Source organism: Nematolebias whitei, chromosome 15 (assembly GCF_014905685.2).
Source record: "Nematolebias whitei isolate Nwh7 chromosome 15, NemWhi1, whole genome shotgun sequence".
NCBI classification, from domain to species: domain Eukaryota; kingdom Metazoa; phylum Chordata; class Actinopteri; order Cyprinodontiformes; family Rivulidae; genus Nematolebias; species Nematolebias whitei.
The window spans coordinates 32,473,732-32,495,318 of record NC_056512.1 but is presented as its reverse complement, the minus strand read 5'-3'; the positions used below and the strand labels follow the sequence as shown (position 1 = coordinate 32,495,318).

General features: G+C 39.9%; 2 protein-coding genes across 2 annotated transcripts in view; one reads left to right on the top strand and one right to left on the bottom strand.

Moving 5' to 3' along the window:
• Window positions 1-21,587, bottom strand: part of cant1a (calcium activated nucleotidase 1a) — an 865,245-nt gene that overhangs the window by 581,317 nt on the left and 262,341 nt on the right. The gene's annotated exons all lie outside the window — the stretch shown is intronic.
• LOC119421667 (somatostatin receptor type 2-like) lies at window positions 16,100-17,263 on the top strand. The gene has a single exon (XM_037689014.1). It carries the CDS (start codon window positions 16,129-16,131, stop codon window positions 17,236-17,238), a length of 1,110 nt encoding a protein of 369 aa, XP_037544942.1. The 5' UTR covers window positions 16,100-16,128; the 3' UTR covers window positions 17,239-17,263.

Sequence of the window (21,587 nt, the reverse complement as noted above, 5' to 3'; positions counted from 1 at the left end):
TTTCAGGAGACAATTTTGTAGTTTGTTCTCAGGGGAAGAATGTTAATAATACAACATACATAACCTTTAGCCAAAAATTCTCTGACATAAAATGTGTTTAAATATTTATCACAAGAAATGGTTAAATCATCTGGTCAGTTTCTTTTAGGAGAAACGTTTCGTCTTTCTTATGAAAAACTTCATCAGTCTGAGGTCTGCCACCAAGCTCTGTCTTATAAATAACGCCTCATTGATGTGTGACGTGTTTCAAGCCAGCCTGCTGTGGTATTCCCAGAAACTGGCTTTACACATGCAAAAAGGGGGATCATCCATCCAAAACAATCAGTCATCAGTGAATTCAGCAGTCTGGCTTGAAACACGTCAATGAGATGCTATTTATAAGACAGATCTGGGTTGGCAGGCCTCAGACTGATGAACTCTTTCAGATGAAAGATGAAACATTTCCTTTATTGTGATTTATCTACCTGGATGATTGAGCTTTCAAACCTTTTTTAAAATGTTATGTTTCACGTTGATGTTTTTTTTTTAAATAAATGTTGCTGTTGTTTTTCATTGAAATTATGTTTAGCAGATATCACAGAAAAGTACCGTATTTTCCAGTGTATAAATCACTTCAGCGTATAAGTCACTTTTATTATGCATCACCGCTGAACTGTCATGTTAATTAAGCCTTTATTTAATGGTCAAAACAGCTTTATTTCACCTGGACAGCACAGTGCCATCCATCCATCCATCGTGGCCAGAACCGCTAGCTCTCCAGCGTTCCTCTGCCTGCACCAGCTGAGTAACGTGAGCACGCACGGGAGGACTCGCTGTTGCATTTCTTAGAAATTTAAAGTGTCAGTCAAAAATTGCATTATGAATATAGAAAAAAAACAACCATATATAAGTCGCTTCAGCGTATAAGTCACAGGACTGACAAATCTATGCAAAAAAAAAAAAAAAAAGCAACATATACGCCAGAAAATACTGTTGTCAGTAAAGTGTGAAGCAGAACAGCAGGCAGCCAATTTCACAGATGTGGTTGAAGTTTTATGAATTTACTGAGTGAATTTAATGAACTTTCTCACTCTGAAGTCTGTACTGGAAAGTAGATGAGAACATTTGCAAGGACATTTGACTTTATACCAATAAAGTAAAAAAACATTTAGTAAAAAAAAAAAACATGATTATGGTTTGATGCCCCATCTCTGAAAGTATATAGAAATGAAAACTTTACAATGCAAACAAAGAAACATCTAAATGTTGTCTGCAACACTTAACAATGGCTTTGAGTGCACGTCTAAAAATAGTGATACGTTCAAAGGTTTTCTCTACATATTAATTATTATGTTCCTCTGGAAGAAAAAAAATATTGCATGCATAACCAGAAGGAAACCAAAGAGGAGACAGCAAGCCTTGACAATAACAAAGAAAAACACAGACTGTTGCCTCAGAAAGAGAAACAGTTCACAAGGTACCAAACGGCACTATAAACACGGAGTTCAAAAAAATCTTCTCAGATGTTCAGATCTCAACAGTCGTACTCCTAAAAGACCTGCTTTTTATCTGTTTGATCTGTGGTGCTGTGAGAACAAACACGATATAAGAAACATACTGCTATCCTTACAAAACAACAACCAAAAAAAAAATTGAATTAAAGAAACTTTTGAGCTGACCCTGGGAGCCTTTGGATGTTTGGTAGCACAATGTGCAGCAAACAATCAATCACACTTTGCAGCCCTAAGGGAGGCAGTTATTTAGCTCTGTGCATCAAGAAGAAGAGGAAAAAAAGAGCTGTGGCTAGTTTCCATGCAGGATGACAAGTTCTGACGAGCCTTTGAGGCTTTGCGTGCACAGCTCCAGCCACACCAGGGCTTGACCAGCTGTCAACTAAGCAAAGCACAGCTGTGTGAACATGCTACAGAACTCACATCCTATTACAGATTAGTGTTTTTATTATTGCATTCGCTCACACAGTCAAATATAATTGAATTTCACATGAAGTGAAACCATTAACGTGGGGATAACTTGCATCTGCAAGATGTTTAATTTAATTTGCAGTTTCAGTCTCTGATGTGTTTTGCAATTAATATTTAGCATTTGCTTTTGATCCATTTCAACATAGAGCCACGTGTTAGAAGTACAAAAAATAATAGTTATTAGTATTTAGAGTTCAAAAACAATTAAAACATGGTTAAAAAAAGAGTCACCCTATGACAGCAATTTAAATTAAATACACTTTGACAAAACAAAATTTCTCAAAAGGAGAACGTCTCTTCTTAATACAGATCTGTCTCTTCAAGTTTCTTTTTTTTGTGCTGAAACATTTCACCTTCGATCCGGAAGGCAACCAGTTTGACATGACTGTCAACAAGGAAGAGGGACAGCAATGGAGGAAGGGACATGCCAAAGAGACCATCTTAGCACCAACATAACTGGTTTGTTCCACTTTGGAGTAAGCTGTTGGGGGAAGAATCAGTTTTGTGTTGTGCGTTTCCTTGTTTGATGAAGCCTTCCGGATCGAAGGTGAAACATTTCAGCACTAAAAAAGAAACTGTCCAGATGACCTGACTGAAAAATGTTGGATTGTATACCTGGATTATTGAGCATGGACTTTGTTTTCTCACTGGTACATTTTCATCTTTAAATCACTTACTGGTCTGTTGCCTTCATACATCTCGTCCTACATGTCTCTGTGTGAGTGCAGCTACAGAGTGCACTCTTGGGACATTATTACCTGCAGTGTTCCCTCAGTGAGGACTGAACTTGGCAAAAGGGCCTTCTCCTACTCCGCTCCTGTTTCCTGGAATATCTTGCAAAAACATCTGAAGCTCTCGACCTTGACCTCTCTAAGTGGCTTCAAACATCTGTTAAGTTCATGGGAAAGACCAATGCAGACACGTTCCTGTTTTTACTTTTCTACACCGCCTTACAATCTAGCTGTTTTTGTTTGTTTTTTGTTTTTCAATACAATTTTCTTTTATTTGTTCATTTCAATTTGTATGCTTTCTTTTATGATTCTCTACTGTTGCCTTTGTTGTGTACTGTTTTCATCATCCATCCATCCATTATCTTTTACCCGCTTCTTCCATTTTGGGTCACAGGGGTCGCCAGTGCCCATGTCTGGCAATCTGTTTTCATCATTCTTTGTTAAAATCAAGTCTCTCTTGTAAATGAGTCCCTGAGGCTCAATGGGACTAACCTGTATAAATAAAGAATGAATGAATGAATGAATGAATGAATGAATGAATGTAGCCTGCAAATGCAGGATTAGTCACTTCATAATGCAACCCTGTTCTTGTATGTAACATGTACATACCAGTGAGTACCTCCTTACATATCCAGTAGATACTATACTCTATACATGTAGGTACCCTGTAAATACCTGTTATAAGTACCTAACAGGGACCAAATACAGTAAGTACAGGGTGCAAGTCAGTATAATTGTCCAAGTACATATCTCATAAGTATCCCTGATGTTACGACTACCAGCTATGCACTCCATAAGTACCAGCTACATACCATCCATTCATCCATCCATCCATCCACTATCTTTGACCCGCTTCTTCCATTTTGGGTCACGGGGGTCCCCGGTGCCCATGTCCAGCAATCACTGTGCGAGGGACGGGGTACACCCTGGACAGGTCGCAAATCCATCACAGGGACACATAGAGACAAATGAGACAAACAACCATTCGCTCACTCACTCACACCTAGTGACAATTTAGAGTTACCAATCAGACTAACATGCACATTTTTGGTCTGTGCGAGGAAACTGGAGTACCTGGAGAAAACCCACGCATGCACGAAAAGAACATGCAAGCTCCACCCAGAAAGAACCCCAGACTGGGATTTGAACCAGGGACCTGCTCGCTGAGAGGAAGCAGCTCTACCAGTTGTGCCACCGTGCTGCCCTCCAGCTACATACCCTGTTAATTAATCATAGGTATTTATCAGGTATGTACCCTGTAAGTAGGCTGTATTAGTAATTACTATAATAAAGTATAATTGATTGTGCCCTATTTCATTGTATTGTAGAGTCTTTTTAGTATTGTCTTCGATCATAAATAGTTACCACATGATCGATGAAAGTGTCAAACAACACAAAGCTGAACAACAATCCAAAACTTGTGCTGTGTAATGCTAGCAAAAAGGACAACCGTATTTGCTATTAAAAATTCATTTGAAAAGTTGTCGAAGCATGACAATGAACTTAAAACAAAACTCAGTAGGTCAATGCTTGATAGTTTTATATTCCATTTGCCACTTTCAATGTAATACAATCTCCTCAGCTGAAGTGTTTAAAGTGTGAACACAGCAGTACGTTTTCTAAGTTTTTAGACTGTAAATGTGATGAAAATGCTCAGATGCAAATGAAACATGTAAAGAATGCAACAAATACAAAAAAATGTTGATCTATGAGACATCAGCTGCTATAATTTTTAGGACTGTGATTCGTAATGGTCGCCACCTGAATGCTTTAGAAAAATACCAAACGTGGACAGATCACCCCTCACCAAATCTGTGCCTTTGAGAGGTACAGTCAGCCCGATCGAGCTTTATCAGAGCAGCCAGACTCATTTTATGGAAACAAACAGCTGTGTGGAAAGAATACGAACAGAGCAGGCAGCACAAATTGGCTTAGACTTATGACTGAGACTGCTTCGGCTGATAAGAGTCACAAAGAAGTAGGAAGATGGATTTCGTCCATGTGGTCACATAAAATAGCTTCTCCCTGATTAGATGAGTCACTGAATCTGGATATCAGAACAGCTCAAACACAATTAAATTCTTTAAATCAATGTGCCGAACAATGTACACCGGATGCAGCCATGACATTAACGGCGCTGTAATTTCAGACGGACAATGCTTTCTCTTGTTGCGCTGAAAGACAAAAGATGTGGCGGGAAACAGGAACTTTTAGGAACATACACGTCAAACTCTGCCGCTTAAATTAAATTAATTAGCCAAGAAATTTATTTTGTCTTTTGTGACCGCAAGGTTTGGAAACCTGATTCATAATTTATGTGTAGTAACAGGATTTATTGAAGTTTAACACAATTTGTGCGTCAGTAAAAACAAGTTAAGATATATTGGATTGAAAAAAAAATACGTTTTTTGGCAATGTGGCCAGGTGGCCAGGTTTTATCAGTTGTGTTTAGCTCAAATCTTGTCAGTGTGGTCAACATTTTTTTTTTTTTTTTTTTTTTATCTGATGGGAAATTAAAGTAAATCTAGTGAATATATTTTTGGGGGATGTGGTAGCTCAGTGGTATTGTTGTAATGTTGAGGTAACAACTAACAAGTGATTATAATATATAATGTGACCTGTGGAGTTTTAATTACAAATGGGCTCTTAAACCATCCTTTTTGTATTAAATAGCAATAGATCACTGGAAATAAAGGAAATCACTCTTACGTTGATGGGTGAAAATGCAATAACATCTTAGAATTTACCGTATTTTTTTGGACTATCATGCACACTTAAAATCCTTTAATTTTCTCAACAAAAGACAGTGAGCCTAATAATCATGTGCTCCTTGTGTATTAATTCTGGTTATGCTTACTTTAGAGCTGTTATTTCGAACCCAAACCCAAAACCCGGCCCGGTCAGGCCATAATAATATGCTTAATGTGTGGGCTGGGCCGGTGTCGGGCTTTTGATTGCGTCAGCGGCGCGTGTGGCTGACAGTCCAATTATATGGAAACATGGCTTGCCATATATTCACCAGCCACACGAGGCCATTTGACCGCGTGCTGACCAGCCTTGAAAGAGGTAAAATAAAGTTCAGTTAAAGTAAAGAAAAACATTCAAACAAATTACACATCTTTGTTCTTTCCTTTAGAAGATGGTGGTGTAATTTAAAAAAAAAAAGATTCAGCTGCACATAGCGGACACGCGCAGCCAACGACCCAAACAGGTGAGATCCCAAAATATCCGACATGTCAGAGCAGGGTCCGTGTCTGAATAATGCAGAATGCAGGAGTTTCCATCAGAGGAATATAGCAGCGAGATTTTAAAAGGCAGAAACAGCAATTCACGAGTTCTGCCTGACCCAAAACTGTGGCCTTGACGGCGGACTTATCTCAACTCCTCCTGGCATGTTTAGAAAAAAAACAAAGATGCTTTGTCTGTCTCCTCACCCCTCCCTTTCCCAAGGCCGTGGACATGTCAACCTAGCTGATGATAAATAACACCTCTTATCTGGACAATGGCTGAGAGGGGGGGCTCTGGACTATGCTATGACTTTCCCTTAAAAATTCAATGTCTTCACCGTCCTATATGTACATGTATAACGTCTATTTACTCTATGTTGCTTTGCTGTGGTAGGTTTTTTGATGCCTCAAATCGTGCCCTGTCTAGGACACGGCATGAAAGAGCTTTTTTAATACCGTCTCTCCTCATGTTTTCTTCCCTTTTCTCATCTAAGCAAAATATTATTCTGAAAAGGAATTCTGAGGGCTGCGCTTTCATAGTAGCAGCTTCGTGCACTCCGCCCATCTTTTGGACGACTGTACGTACATGTTCTCGTTGTATCTCGGTGCAATGATAATAAAGTTTATTCTGATTCTGAGAAGCAGGGATTTAATGCTCTTTGACGGTCATGAAAGGACAATCACCCCCTCAGCTCCGATCTTCTGCCCCTTTTTTTCAGCCGCGCGCATCCGTTGACTCTTAATAACCATATAAGCAGTCAAAGCTTAATTAAAAATGCCTGAGTTTTTTTGGGGTTTGGACCTGTAATTACTGTTAATTCGTCTGGTTGGGTGGGGTTTGGAAATTATGGCTACGGGCTGGGGTTGGGTTGCGTTTGTTTTTTGGGGTCCAAATGTAACTCTAGCTTACTGACCTCCAACTGATGTTATATGGTTATTGTGAATGAGTTGAATAAAGTTTGACTTATCTCACTGTTTTGTTTCGTTTAATGCTCCTTATAATTCAGTGCACCTTATAGTCAGAAAAATAAGGTAAATAATTCACAAAATTGTCCATTTAGAGATTAATTTGTATTTAAAACCCATTTCTGTCTTGTTGGTATGGAAAATTATATATTCAGGTTGATTTTTTATTTTTATTTTTTACTCTTTTTACACTCCTAATTGGTTACAGTTTTTGATTATATGTTTGAAGCAATCCAAAGCACACTGTGAAAAGTTCAATAAAAAGATAGATTCATTCAAAGGCACATTGGCATGACACACTGTGAGGTGCAGGCTTGTTCAAAAATTGTGATTTTTACTCATGCTGAGAAATAGCAGCATCTATTTTTATGTTGCATATTTTTGCACTCATTATACAGTATTTTTATAATATTGGATAAAAGTTTTTTTGGTATTGAAAAATGTCACAACAGGCAGAAAAAGCCTAAAAACAACAAACTTTGTGTCTTATTTGTTCCTTGATGAATTTGAAAAGGAAAAGGGAAACGTTGGATTGAAGCCACTGCAGCGCACGATAACTTTGTTCTGATCAAGCGGGTCACATCAGCACTTTCCAACCTGCCTGTTTTATTTGTTTCTCCTAAAGCAGAATCATTACAAACCCATCTACCAAATAAAACAAACCTTAACAGGATTCACTGAATATTTTACAGCTGCCTCAGGCTTCTAAATGTTTGTCCACTCACCCATCCCACCCCCCACCCCTCACTCACACAGGAAATAGAATCAATGCTTTTAAATCAAGGCTTCTAACTGAGAGGTGCTTGAACTTTCTATGGAATAATTAGCAAAGAAAGACCCGATTCATGATTTCAACCAGCACATCATTCAGTGTTATTTACATGGACTGGCACACATTTGTTAGTTTGAAAGAATTCTGAGAAACATTGCACATGATGGTTGTTTTTATTAATTTTATTTTATTTTTTTATCTTTGCCACCAAAACTCCTTGTTTTATCATCTGTCACCCTCAGAACTTAACACGCTCTTCTACTACTCTCCATTTGTTTTTGTTTTTTTCACAAAGTTTTCTTTCTCACAGTTCAGATGCGCCTGTTTGTGTTGTGTGTGTGTGTGTGTGTGTGTGTGGGTGCATAATGTGTGTTTGATGTTGTTTATCTAAAGGATATGGAATCCTTCATGTTCAGTGGACTCGACTGAGCTCTTCTCTGCTGCAGACAAAGTTTAAACTGTGCAAAGTCTAAATTAGACACTTGTTTCTGAAGAAACATGTGCAGCTTTCCTAATTAATGGAAAGTTTGAAAACTTGTATAAATTTGTTCTAAAAAACCCTAAATTGGCTGCTCTGACGAAGCTGAAATTCAGTTGTTGTTTCCCACATCGCTTACGTCTAATGTATGATGCAATCGTCCAAAACCAGTGAGAATAAAACTGAATAAAACAAAAGACAATACGGTTACAAATGAACGTGCCTTTGGTTTATCCTTAATCTTTTATCCACCATGGCAACTATATCAGCAGTGTACCATCACATATGGTTTTAGTTTGTTTGTTTGTTTATTAATGTTGTCGTTTTTGTTTTGTGCTTAGTTGCAGCCTGGAGTGCATCAGCTCCCTCATCAAGAAGGCCCAGCAGAGACTGTACTTCCTGCGACAGCTGAAGAAGGCCAAGCTGCCGACCAAGCTGATGGTGCAGTTCTACACAGCCATCATCGAGTCCATCCTCAGCTCCTCCATCACGGTGTGGTACTCTGGGGCCACTGCCAGGGACAGACTCAGACTGCAGCGCGTTGTGCGCTCAGCTGAGAAGGTGATCGGCTGCAGCCTTCCATCCCTCCACGACCTGTACGTCTCCAGGACTGTGAGGCGAGCAGGTCGGATCACAGCTGACCCTGCTCACCCTGCACACGGTCTGTTTGAACCACTCCCCTCAGGCAGGAGGCTTCGGTCCATTAGGACCAGAACCTCCCGCCATAAGAACAGTTTCTTCCCCTCTGCTGTTGGACTCCTGAACACTCATAATGCTACCTCATAATGTCTGCTTTGGTCACATTACATCTGTATTATAATTGAATACTCCATCTGTACTGTTCTCTAAGCTTTTTTTATTGTTTTCTATTGTATGGGTGTACATATGGTTATGTTATGTTTTTAATTTTACTTTATTTGTGGGTGTACACAGGCTTATGTCTTATGTAATGTTCTCATTTTTACTTAATTTTTACTTAATTTTTACTTTATTTTACTTTACTACTATTCGCACCTTATGTCGAAGCAAATTCCTAGTTTGTGAACCTCGTTCATTGACATGGCGATAATAAACTGATTCTGATTCTGATTCTGAGTTTTAATTTACAGCAAATCTGGAAATATACACAAAGAACGGTTGCTGTCAAATGTGGCAACCAAAGACAAGGAGGTCGACTACTTTTTCATGAATGGATGGATGGATGGATTTTAAACCACAGGTTATTTTCAGCAAACATCCATCCATCCATCCATCCATTATCTTTACCTGCTTCTTCCTTTTTGGGTCGTTGGGGTCACTGGTGTTTATGTCCAGCAGTCACTGTGCGAGAGGTGGGGGACACCCTGGACAGGTCTCCAGTCCATCACAGGGACACATAGAGACAAACGAGACAAACAACCATTCACTCCCTCACTTTCACCTAGAGACAATTTAGAGTTACCAGTCAGTCTAACGTGCATGTTTTTGGTCTGTGGGAGGAAACTACCTGGAGAAAACCCACAGATGCACGAAGAGAATATGCAAACTCCACCCAGAAAGGTCCCCGGCTGGGATTTGAACCAGCGACCTGCTCGCTGAGAGGCAGTATCTCTATCAACTACACCGCCGTACCGCCCTTCAGCTCACATACAACATGTAAAAAACAAGTTTTTAAAAGTCTATTAGAATTGTAAGTTTGTAATATTTTCATCAAATTTAATTTCACCATGTTTTGATTTCTGTACCATCTCTGACATTTTAACTGGTTTTTGAGCCAAACCAGCTTGTTTTCATTTTAATTTTTTTGTTTTTGGCTTTTAAACACGTGGCTAAATTTAGAGTAGTAACATTAAAAGTGATAAACTGAACTATGGACTACATTCAGTTAATGTTGAGTTTATCATCTTTCCATAGTAAAACAACAACAAAATGTTTTTTTAATAAAAAAAACATACTTCCTACTGTCATTAGTCCAGTGAACAAGACTCTGCAGGAGGTACAAATGTTCATTATCCAAGCCTAATACAAATACCACACAGGGTTTTCTACACACCATTCAAAAGATTAGAAAGACCTTTTTTTAACTTGATTAAAGAAAAATACCCTAGAACAACATTTTTTGAACAAATTGAATCTGAGATTAAATTGAATCATAATGACAGGAAGGAAATGCTGATTTATAATCCAAACAAAGCAAAAGCAATATAAAAGTTATAGTCACGCATGTCTTCTAATGATGGCTCACTGGTGTTTATTGATGTGACAGAGGACAGAAGCAGCCGGATTATTTCTGAACTTGCACGGAGGACTGTCAGCTCAGATTTGGCCAAACTGCGCAAAAAAAAAAAATACTGAACTGTGCTTCACAGTACAATTACTCAAAGAGCAACACGGGACTCTTTAAAGATTAGGAAGTGAAATGTTTTGCGATGGATCAGTCAATCATTTCAAACTGAGCTCATTCAGGCTGGACTCACTGCAGTAAAGTCATGGCAAGGCATCAACTTTTAGTGATGTCATCAAGGATTTCTTCTGACAAATGAGGATCTTAAGAGACTGGCATCATCATTTAAAATCACAATTCACTCATAACTGGGTGATGTTGTGTAACTAAACATTTCAAAATGTTTTGCGTCTTAAACATTCTTAAAGAAATAGTTCAGTTCGTTTAAAGCGGGGTTAACAAAAGGTTATAAATGGTTATTATCTTACCTGTTGCAGATAGCTCTTTGAACAGTCTCAGTTTGGAGTAAAATACAGTAGTCCCTCGTTCCTTGACCTAAAACATGCATGTTAGGCTGCCTTCAGGCCCAGGCCTGATCTCAATGGGATTTGCCTGGTTAAATAAAGGTTAATAATAAACATCACGGGGTTTAGGAGACGACACCCCCCACGACAAGTGAAAAATCATGAAGTAGGGATATGGTAGTCCAAGTTCAAATTTTGCTCCCAGTTTCCTTCCTTCTGTGTAAATAATCAATGTAAATGTAAATACTGTAATATTTTAAATATTTTGAAACATTACAGTATTTAAATTTAAATAGTAGAGAAGAGAAGCGCAGCAGGGCAACAAAGTGTTAATCCTTCATGCAGCTTATGCACAGAGCAGAAATGTACTTCTTGATCAGTTACACTGTAACACCTAAAGAGAAGTTCAAAAATAATTAAAAGCAACTTTTAACACTTTTATATTTTGTGATTATGACGATTTTACAATGTGGCATACTTTGAATTTTAAGTTGGAAGACAAAAGTCGATCGGTGCAGCTGGGCAGCAAAGGGTCAACCCTGTCACAAAGCTGCTTCAGCAGGGAACAGAAATGTGGGCGTGGCAGAGAGGAGCTCATGATATGCTGCAGAGGGAGCTTCTCCCTGCACTTGTGGGCTGCACAAAGGTGCAGCAGGAGCTAAATCATTCAAAATAATTTATTTTACATAAACAATCCATGCCGCTTGTGTGACTCATCCATCAATCAGCCAATTCTGTGTCATGTCCACTCTTACTTTGAAAAACCACAGAAGAGCGAGTCCGCAAAAGTCGAACCGCGAAGTAGCGAGGGACTATTTTCTTTCTGACCAGAGTGACAAGATGTTTGGCTAGTCCAAGACCTAAGTAAATTGCGGCTGTTTGATAACAACTCGTGGCAGCACGGTGGCGCAACTGGTAGAGCTGCTGCCTCTCAGCGAGCAGGTCCCTGGTTCAAACCCCGGTCCAGGGGCCTTTCTGGGTGGAGTTTGCATGTTCTCTCCGTGCATGCGTGGGTTTTCTCCGGGTGCTCCGGTTTCCTCCCACAATCCAAAAACATGCATGTTAGGCTGATTGGTAACTCTAAATTGTCCCTAGGTGTGAGTGAGAGAGTGAATGGTTGTTTGTCTCGTTTGTCTCTATGTGTCCCTGTGATGGACTTGCGACCCGTCCAGGGTGTACCCCGCCCCTCGCACAGTGATTGCTGGACATGGGCACCAGCGACCCCCGTGACCCAAAATGGAATAAGCGGGCAAAGAAAATGGATGGATGGATGGATGATAACAACTCAAATGTGGTTCAAAATAATATTTTTAATGAACGTTTACATCAGTGTTAATTTCTCCTCACGTGGTATTTTTACAGAAATAAAATGATGTTCCTGAAAGTGCTTCAGACTGAACTGAAAGTGTTATATAGCAACTGCTCCTCTTTGATCTTGCATATATATTTTATATAACTAATAGTGGAAAGCAAACCAGACAATATAAAATAGTGTTTGCATGAAGCATAAGGATGTTTTTTAAGATTAAAGCTGTATTAGGATGGCTTCAGTCAACATGGACAATTTATTAGCTCCTTAATCCATTCTAGATTAAACTTCAGTTCTCCAAATTTTTGTTCAAAGATCTATCTACAACAGGTAAGATATTGACCATGTATAACATTTCCACTGAATTTCACTTCAAAAGATCTGAACTTTGTAGCCCTAAAATTAAAATATTTTGGTTTTACCATGTTTTGCTGTTGCATATTTTATGTGTTGACTTTACAGACACCTATTACGCCTTGAACTTTTATCTGCTCGTGCGTTCAGTGGTTCCGAGCGCGCGCTTCATAGCGCTGAAGGCATCCCCTGAAGGGTGCGCTCACCGTGAACCCGCTCGTCTTTTTACACAGGAGCGAATATCTGCTCGTGGAACACTCTCCTCCTCGTTCAGGAGGTGAGGCTCCCCAGCACCTCCTCGGTACTGCTCACGAGCCTCCTTTAACATCCCTGCGCCCTCCAGCTGGAGACAGTCGGAGCGCGCGCCACACCGCGAGCGCATCAGAGCCGCTTGTTCTTGTGCCAGTGCGCAACTCGTTATGGGATTCTTAAGAGGACATTTTAAAGTATCGAGAGTTTTTCCTTTTCGAATCAAGTGAAAGTCTTTGAAAGGACATTTGAAGATGGATCTGCTGTGAACACTGACACACTTTAAAGAAGTGGCGCATTGTGTGGCTGTTGAAGAACAATTACAGGTAAGATGGTTCAAAAAGCATCTACTTAAGCTTGCATGCAGAAACTGGAGGCAGTCCTTTTAGTGTAATTACTGCACAATGATAAAGATGTAACAATATGTGAGACATGAAGGTTGGATTATTGAGGGGATGTGTATTTGTGCATGTGCTACTTCAAAGCGCACAGTCCAAACAGAAATCTGGGCTGATGTGTGCAGAGTTTCTCAACACTGTTAATGACTGACATGACCTCGATGCTTTTTCTCTGCCTTCAGTGAGGCTGCGTGTTACCTGACATGTCCAGACTTCACATGGGAACCAAATATTACAGCTAAGATTACTTTTTTATTATTATTAATAAAGAACATTATTCATTGAGAGAACACATCTTTGTTTTATACATTTTCTTGGATTTTCCTCTAAATGACAGCCGCATGGTCTGAAACAAAATAATGTTTTAATGGATTCTGTCACAATGATGATGACTGTGATAATTCTACTATAGATATTGGATTTTTGGCCGATATCCGACATGTTAAAACTTATTTGGCCGATAACCGATACCGATATTTTATATACTTTCCTTTGTCAGAACATATTCCTCTTATTTAGGATTATTTGCTACAAAAATTGTGTAACAACTGTAAAAGCTGGTGACATATATTCAGTAACAGCCATATGATATGCATAGCACTTTAACTTAAATTAAATGAAAAGTGTTAAATGTTATTTATTAGCATTAGTCACCTGTGATGCTGTCTCACTTGTGGAGGCTTGTTCTGGGTTCCTATAGCTGCAGTGTGGGCTCCTCTGCACTCTTGTGCATGAAGGACAGCCTTTTTATGCTCAAAGTTTCTGTCTATCCATTGTGCCGTAAGACTAATCATGCTAACGGGGCTAACACGACATCCAAATGTCTGTGGAAAAACGCTGGTTACATATTGTAACCCCAGATTCTATGAGTGTAAGCGTAGCCCTTTAAAAGCTGTCGCTATTGGGTTTACCTGCGCGCAGCGTGCCGAACACCAAAAACTTCTAGTCCGCGCCCACCTGCTGTGTGGGCCCCACTCAGTCTGTTATAAATTACATCTGGACCGGAGATTCAGTGTTGCCAGGTGTATGATAATTATCGTATTTGTACGACAATTTTGCCCTCTGTACAATGTACGATCAATAATCCCAAAAAAAGCCAAATATACGATAATTTGACCATTCCATGAATATGTGGTTGTAATCGGTTGTCATCAGCCTGTCGCAACTGTCTGTCGGGGTTTTTTGTGAACCCTGAAGGCATCTGTGTCCGCAAACAGATGCACGATTGGCTGGAAATTCCAGCTAGTGCTTTTCTAAATGTTATCTACGAATGACGTATTTGCGTTTGCTTCAGAACAACGGTCATGATTGGATGAATAGTTTGCTGCACCCCATGAGTGAGGAAAAGAAAAAAGAAAAGAAGAAGAAGCAGAGTCGTCTGGAAGCGGACCCATCACCACTATAGTGCATCAATAGATTTGTTATTTTGGTTATGACGGGTGTACAATAATTGTCCTCAAAATACGATAATTTTATGTCTCTAGTACGATAATCCTACATTTCTCACCTGGCAACACTGCAGAGATTGACTCCTGTTTTTCTTCAGCCAATAGCAACAGCTTTTAAAGGGCGTAGCTTACAGGAAATAGAACTCACCCAAGTGCTATCGGCTATTAGCTTCTCAATGACGTCGGAAATGACGGCTTGTAACTCGGGTAAGGTTATGTCGGAAAAATATCTCCGACTGGGGACGATGTAGTGAGGCTCAGTGTTGATCAAAAATCTTTGGAATCTGACATCCTCAAAAAAAAAAAAATTCCACCGCCGACATTTTGAATTTTCCTCTCCGCCCTGATCAGATCAGGTATGTGCACGTGATGTCATCACGTTGTGCTGGCGCTGCAAGCATCCTTGTCACTGAGTTGTCATACGAAAACAACATATTTTATACCGGTGAGTTATTTTGATGGAATAGCCGATGTCCGATATTTAACTTTATCGCAAATAGCGGTCGATACCGATACCTTGCGATAATATCGTGCATCTCTAAAAGAGATGTCTTATAAAGGGCTTTGTCTTTTTTATAGTTCTTTGTTCATGTAAATTATTGCACAGAGCAAACAAAAGATGTTTCTTTAACTGTGCGTCAACAAATTAGCATTTATCTGTTATCGAGTTCAAACAATCCTTTTAGCAAAATTTGTTCACCAAAAATTCCCCACAGTCCAAACTATCCTGCTGTTGCAGAACACCCCCCCCCCCCCCCCTCGACAAACTGGCATAATAAAACCACTTATGTTATTGGCTATGAACTAAGATGTCAGATTGTGTTTGCCTCCTGTGTACTGGCAGTGAATATGACAGCAGCAAGGCTGCTGGCACGACTGTGATCCCCCCTCATACAATTACTTAGGCTGTTGTTCATTTACATCCATGCCAAGTCCTGAATAAAAACAGCCAGGAAAGAATTCAACATAACTGGTCACAGCTGATCATTTGTCAGCATGGGGAATTGCAAGCATGTCCTCCTGGAGAACTTGTGGTTGTTCTGTGTGTGGAATTATTTCCCTTGGTAGCAGTGGGCTTGATCCACAAAGAGGTCCAGTCAGTGCTAGAAAGGTCTGGATCCAGATGAGCTCTTCTTCAGATGTGCTTTCAGTCAGGTCTGTTCTCTGGGGAGGTGATCGAGATGTAAAATCAATAAGTTCCCTCCAAAAATGGCTGTCCTTGTGTGTGACAAGAAAAAAGCATATCGCAAAGTGCTCAACGCAGTGTTGTATTGTGTGTGTTGTCACTCATGCACACAGCTTTATTGCAAAATGTCATGTGACAGCAGGTGGACCAGGTAAACTCGGCATCAGTCAGCAAGTCAAGCCAGAACAAAAATATATATAAAAAAAATACTGATAAAAATGATAAAACTTTAATTTCATGGGGTGCAATCCGTATTTAACTCTATTTTCATGTGCAGGTGGGATGTCATAACCAGCATTAGACTGAGAGAGACGGCAGCATCATGGAACCCTGTGTTTTCCCATCACCCCCTCCGAACTCATCAGAGCACCTCACATACAACAGCTTCATGCAGGAAAACGAGTCCAGCACCAGCGGGAACTACACAGACAACTTCACCAGAACCAGCACCGTGGTCATCACCTGCATGTACTTCCTGGTTTGTGCAGTGGGTCTTTGCGGAAATGCCCTCGTCATCTACGTCATCCTGCGCTATGCCAAGATGAAGACGGTCACTAATATCTACATCCTCAACCTGGCGGTGGCAGACGTTCTCTTTATGCTTGGCCTGCCGTTCATCGCCATCCAGCTGGCAATGGTCCACTGGCCTTTTGGGCTCGTGCTCTGCAGGGTCGTGATGACGGTGGACTCTCTGAACCAGTTCACTTCCATCTTCTGCCTGATGGTAATGAGCATTGACCGCTACCTGGCAGTGGTGCATCCTATTAAGTCCACAAAGTGGAGAAAGCCTTGCATTGCCAAGACTATCAATCTAGCGGTGTGGGGGGTGTCTCTGCTGGTTAATCTGCCCATTGTTATCTACAGTGGTGTGATCACAAAGCCCAACGGCTGCTTCTGCACCATTGTGTGGCCTGAGCCTCAAGAAGCCTACTACACAGCCTTCATGTTCTACACCTTCATTCTGGGCTTCTTCCTGCCCCTCATGGTCATCTGCCTGTGTTACCTGTTCATCATTATCAAGGTGAAGTCATCAGGCATCCGCGTGGGCTCCTCCAAGAGGAAACGCTCAGAAAGGAAGGTCACCAGGATGGTGTCCATCGTGGTGGCAGTGTTTGTTTTCTGCTGGCTGCCTTTCTACGTCTTCAACGTGACCTCAGTGACGGGCACCATCAGCACTACTCCCATCCTGAGGAGCACCTTCGCCTTTGTGGTGGTTCTGGGGTACGCAAACAGCTGCGCAAACCCCATCCTTTACGCCTTCCTCTCGGAGAACTTCAAGAAGAGTTTCCAGAACGTTCTGTGCCTTAAGAAGGTAGGAGGGCTAGATGAGGTGGAGCGCAGTGACAGCCGGCAGGACAAGTCTCGCATGATGAATGACCCCACGGAGACCCAGAGTACTTTGCTAAATGGTGACCTGCAGACCAGCATCTAAGGTCTTACAAACACACAAGAAGCTTGAGGAAGTTCATCTTTAATCTATCTAAAGAACTCCACTATGAAGCTTTAGTTGAGGACAAAGTTATAAATGAAATTCAAAATCAAGAAATGTCAAACCACAATGCTCCTTTTGTCACGTTGGTTATATCTGTTATTGGAAAAAAAAATCAATGGTTCCTACAATTCTCCTCCGCTTGCTGCAAATGAAATGTGGTTGACACCTCTCAGTACTCCGTGTTACAGACCTGAGGAGAGATAACAAACACCAACACCCACTTGCAAAGGGTCCCCAAGGATACATGGATTTTTTTCCTGGAGACTCCGGATTATATATGCTGTTTACAGCCGAGGGCCTGTGCTAAGTTTCCATATGTCTGTTCGGCTGTTAGGAAAAAACAAAAAAGCACAGCAAAACAAAACATGCTTACATCATGTAAATAACCCACTGTCGAAAGAAAGGCGAGGAGAGGATTTATCTGTAAATAATTGTACAAGAAAAAAGGCAAAAAAAAATAAATAAATTGTAGAGTCAGACATTAATAGCTTTTTGACATTTAGTTTTGAATCACCGAATCAGGAGTGAAATGTGTAAAAACATCAGTAACAGAGCTGTCTGTACCACCGATGTGTTAAATGTAAATGTGTGCAACAATGTTCAGTAAATGGGTGTTTTTTTTTTTTTGTCACATTCCACTCTAGTTTCATGCATAATTCAAGTTATAGACTGATACGATTCATGTCTGGCCATACATGAAGGCAGGGGCGATTCTAGAATCTGACCTTTAGGTGTCGACAATGGCTCTTGGCTTGAATAATGAAGTGGCCATTGGCGTCAGGAGCATTTTAAATGTTGGTGGACACACTGGCGGGGGGTCTGGGGCTCTTCCCCCAGAAATTTTGAATAAAGTAGATGCCATTTCCTGCATTCTGCTGCATTTGAACAGGTTCTTAAAGATCTACATTAACCTACATTTGTAAACCCTTGATTCAGTAACTATTTTAGACAGCAACAAGAAGTAACCTGGCCAACAGCTCCCCTTGTGTGAATAGAGCACGCTCCACTTCTCTCATGCACCCTAACAACACCACCCCTCCACCCCCGGTCGACAACTGCCAAGTACAACTGTATTGCGACGCACAATACAGACATGCTAGCTACTGAATTGATTGACAGGCAGCATCGAGGATCCGACTTGTGCAAAAAAATAAAAAAAATAATAATTTTACTGGCTAGTTTAAAAGCGTCATCATTTATTCCATATTTATTGCAAATTTACTCAATATTTTGGTGAATCTAAAGTTTCAGAACGATTTCCTACCAAAATCTAAAATTTTCATGGGTGATGATTTAAAATTTAGGGGTGCTTGAGCACACCCAAGAAGAGGCTAAAATCGCCACTGCATGAAAGCGATACAAAGATGTATAAAAGGTGATAAAAGACGTTGCACGGTGGTAAATGGTGGTTTTTAGTACCTTAAATTTCTGTGGGGGTAATGTTCTGTGTCACTGTATAGTTTGCAGATGTTACTTTTTTATGTTGGATTGTGTGACTCTTAATAATTTAATATGAATCTCAAGGTGTGGCTTCATGTTTATAATGTGTTTATATCCGCGCATGAAGCTTAATGTTTCAGGAAAGATTTGTACCCTCTTCTGTCCACTCTTTGGAGTTTTTATTTGAGCAAATATAGAATGAAGCTCCAAAGGTATAAAGTGATGGAAGACTTTTCTTATTTTATGTTGATCTTTTGGTTCAGATTTATAGCTCCTCTCCTGCTGCCCCTTGTTGCAGTTTTCTGATAGTCTGCAGCGTCTGGGAGGCGACAGTCCAAGGAAGTTTTCAGCCACCAAGCGTCTGGAGTGATTTGAATTTGTGAAGGGCTAGAACACTCCTCCTCAAGAGGTTGTGGTGTTCCTTCATCACCGTCACAGCACTGCTCCGCAGTCCACACTTCACCCTGACAACCTGCATGTCTGCTGCCAGAGTCAGATTACTATCTGAGTGATTTATTTACACTACATATGGAGGCGTCCTCACAATGCATCAAAGCAACAGAAAGGTTCTGATTAATGCACATAAAATCTGTCACTGTGTGTGTGCTTTGTGTTGGTGTGATCACAACAGACAAAAATCACAATGCAAAGGTGTTGGAACAAATCTGAGCATGTTGTTCGGAAAATGTGCACATAATGTCCTTATCTCACACTCAGACTTTATCTGTGTAATCAGATTACATTTTCTATCTTTGGATTTCTGAATCGGGTCTTATTTAATCATTTTTAATAACGTCGAAAGATGTGGCTCATCTGTTGTCATATATTTCTATAGCAACAGTGACCTGGGTGTTAATGGCACAGAAACATTCATTAGTATTTTAATGAGACAACTTTAGGCATGACTTATGCATTTGGACATTTCACAGATGCCTAAAGAAAAAGAAAAAAAGACAAACATAACACTATATTAAGAGCACCATGCAGTAAATGCAAATGTCTGAGTAAACCACCTTATATTATTTATTCTAGTGTGGTATAAAATGTAAGCCAGTGCTAAACGGACACTTAGCATCATAGTAACAAATATATTAAGCAGTATTAACAGATGTTCATAAGGCCTACTTTTTGCAACTGCTTTTTTGTTCCATCTGTGTTTTGTGTAGTTTTCACACATTGGAATGTCCCTGTACAAAGTTTGTATTAATATATGTAATTATGTCCCTTGTACCTTTTTTTGCTTAGTTTACAGCAAAATAAATGACGTCTGTGCACAGCTGTGTTGAAATGAATAAAGATTAAGAATTTTTTTTTTTTAGATGAAATGCGTTCTCTAAATGAACATATTAAAATTAAGAGCCAATTCAAATACAGAAAAACAATCTTTTAATTAACAGTGAGATCTTTACATCAATTTAAAGTTTGATTTTCCACATGACATTTTGTTCCCCCCACCAAAATGATCAAATTTGTACAAATTACAATTAAAGCACAACTGAAGTCACAGCAGATATTTTCAGGAAATATCAAGGCCCATTTGCCTTAGAAATGTGCAGCATTTCATAACAGTATGAAAAGAAATTTTAATGTAAAGCTTTTTAGATAAATAGCTTTTTTTTTAAAACTATTTTTCAGTCTGGAATGTGTATTTTTGTCTTGACCAACAGGATTTTTTTCAGAACGTTGTGCTTCTAAATGTGGCCACAGGGTGGCGCCAAAATCAAGTGCATAAGGAAAAGGTGCTCAAAGCTCAAGACACAAATCCTCCACATGTTTGCAGCTGTAGGTTTTTTTTATTCAGTCCATGAACTCTTGACAAACATCGTTTTAATATTTCCTTTTCCTGTCCTACCATGATAATACCTCAGCAGTAATGCAGGAAATAGACAGCAGACACGTTTAAAAGCTACTGACAGATTTGGCTCAGATGCGCTACAGCGCTCCCACACCCCCCCGCCCCACCTTGGTCTGGTCTTAGTGCAGAAGAAAGATGAGACAAAAAGACAGTACACCACATAGACATTCCAGTTTTGGTGAGAGTTTAATTACTGAAACAGATAATGAATCTCTCCTCTTTGTTTTTGTGAACTGTTTCCCTGAATGTCCTTAGAAGGCCTAACTGCTCTGTGATGCAACAAAACCAAAGTGACCCATCAGACAAGTGTTTCACTCTTCCAAAAACTGCAGCAGACCAGAAGATATGCATGTTTCATAGTGATTTCAGCAGCAAAACAAAAAGATGGTGTTTTTTTTTTCTCTCCATATTCTGACATGATAGAGCGCCACTTTTTTTTTTTCAAAATGAGGGAATATCATCGTTGTACTTTTCATACAATTACAGTGACCCTGATGTGTATGTGCATAATCTATAGTGTGACTTGACTTACTGAATCAAGTTTACCGCACTGCAGAGGCGAAACAAACCACAAACCACAGTTGCCATAGAGAAGTTTAACACTGATGGATTCAGGCTGTGGTCAAATAGTCCCCCATAAATGTGCAATGTGTGTTACCCTCTATACAATCTCGTAAATTCACCCTTCCATTTTCTGAACCACAGAACAAAAATCACATTTAAGAGCAAGCCTTAAACCGCTCCTGATTTATCACTTAATCTGGTATGAGCCCAGTTGCATGCGGTGTTGTAAAATGATTTTTTGTCTGTTGCACAGAAGGTTCAAGGTGGCCGTTGAATCCTCGCCTATAGGACCAGATCTGGCATTTACACATTTGTTTTTTTGAGAATGCCACATTTAACCCAAAGTTCATATTCAGCAAATGATTTCTAAACATCAAAAGTAAGCCAATGTATCAACACCGTCATTATGCCAACAATTCCACAAGAATGA

Excerpts from the sequence above, each read along its gene's own strand:
- LOC119421667 (XM_037689014.1), top strand. The coding sequence starts at position 16,129 with ATGGAACCCTGTGTTTTCCCATCACCCCCTCCGAACTCATCAGAGCAC.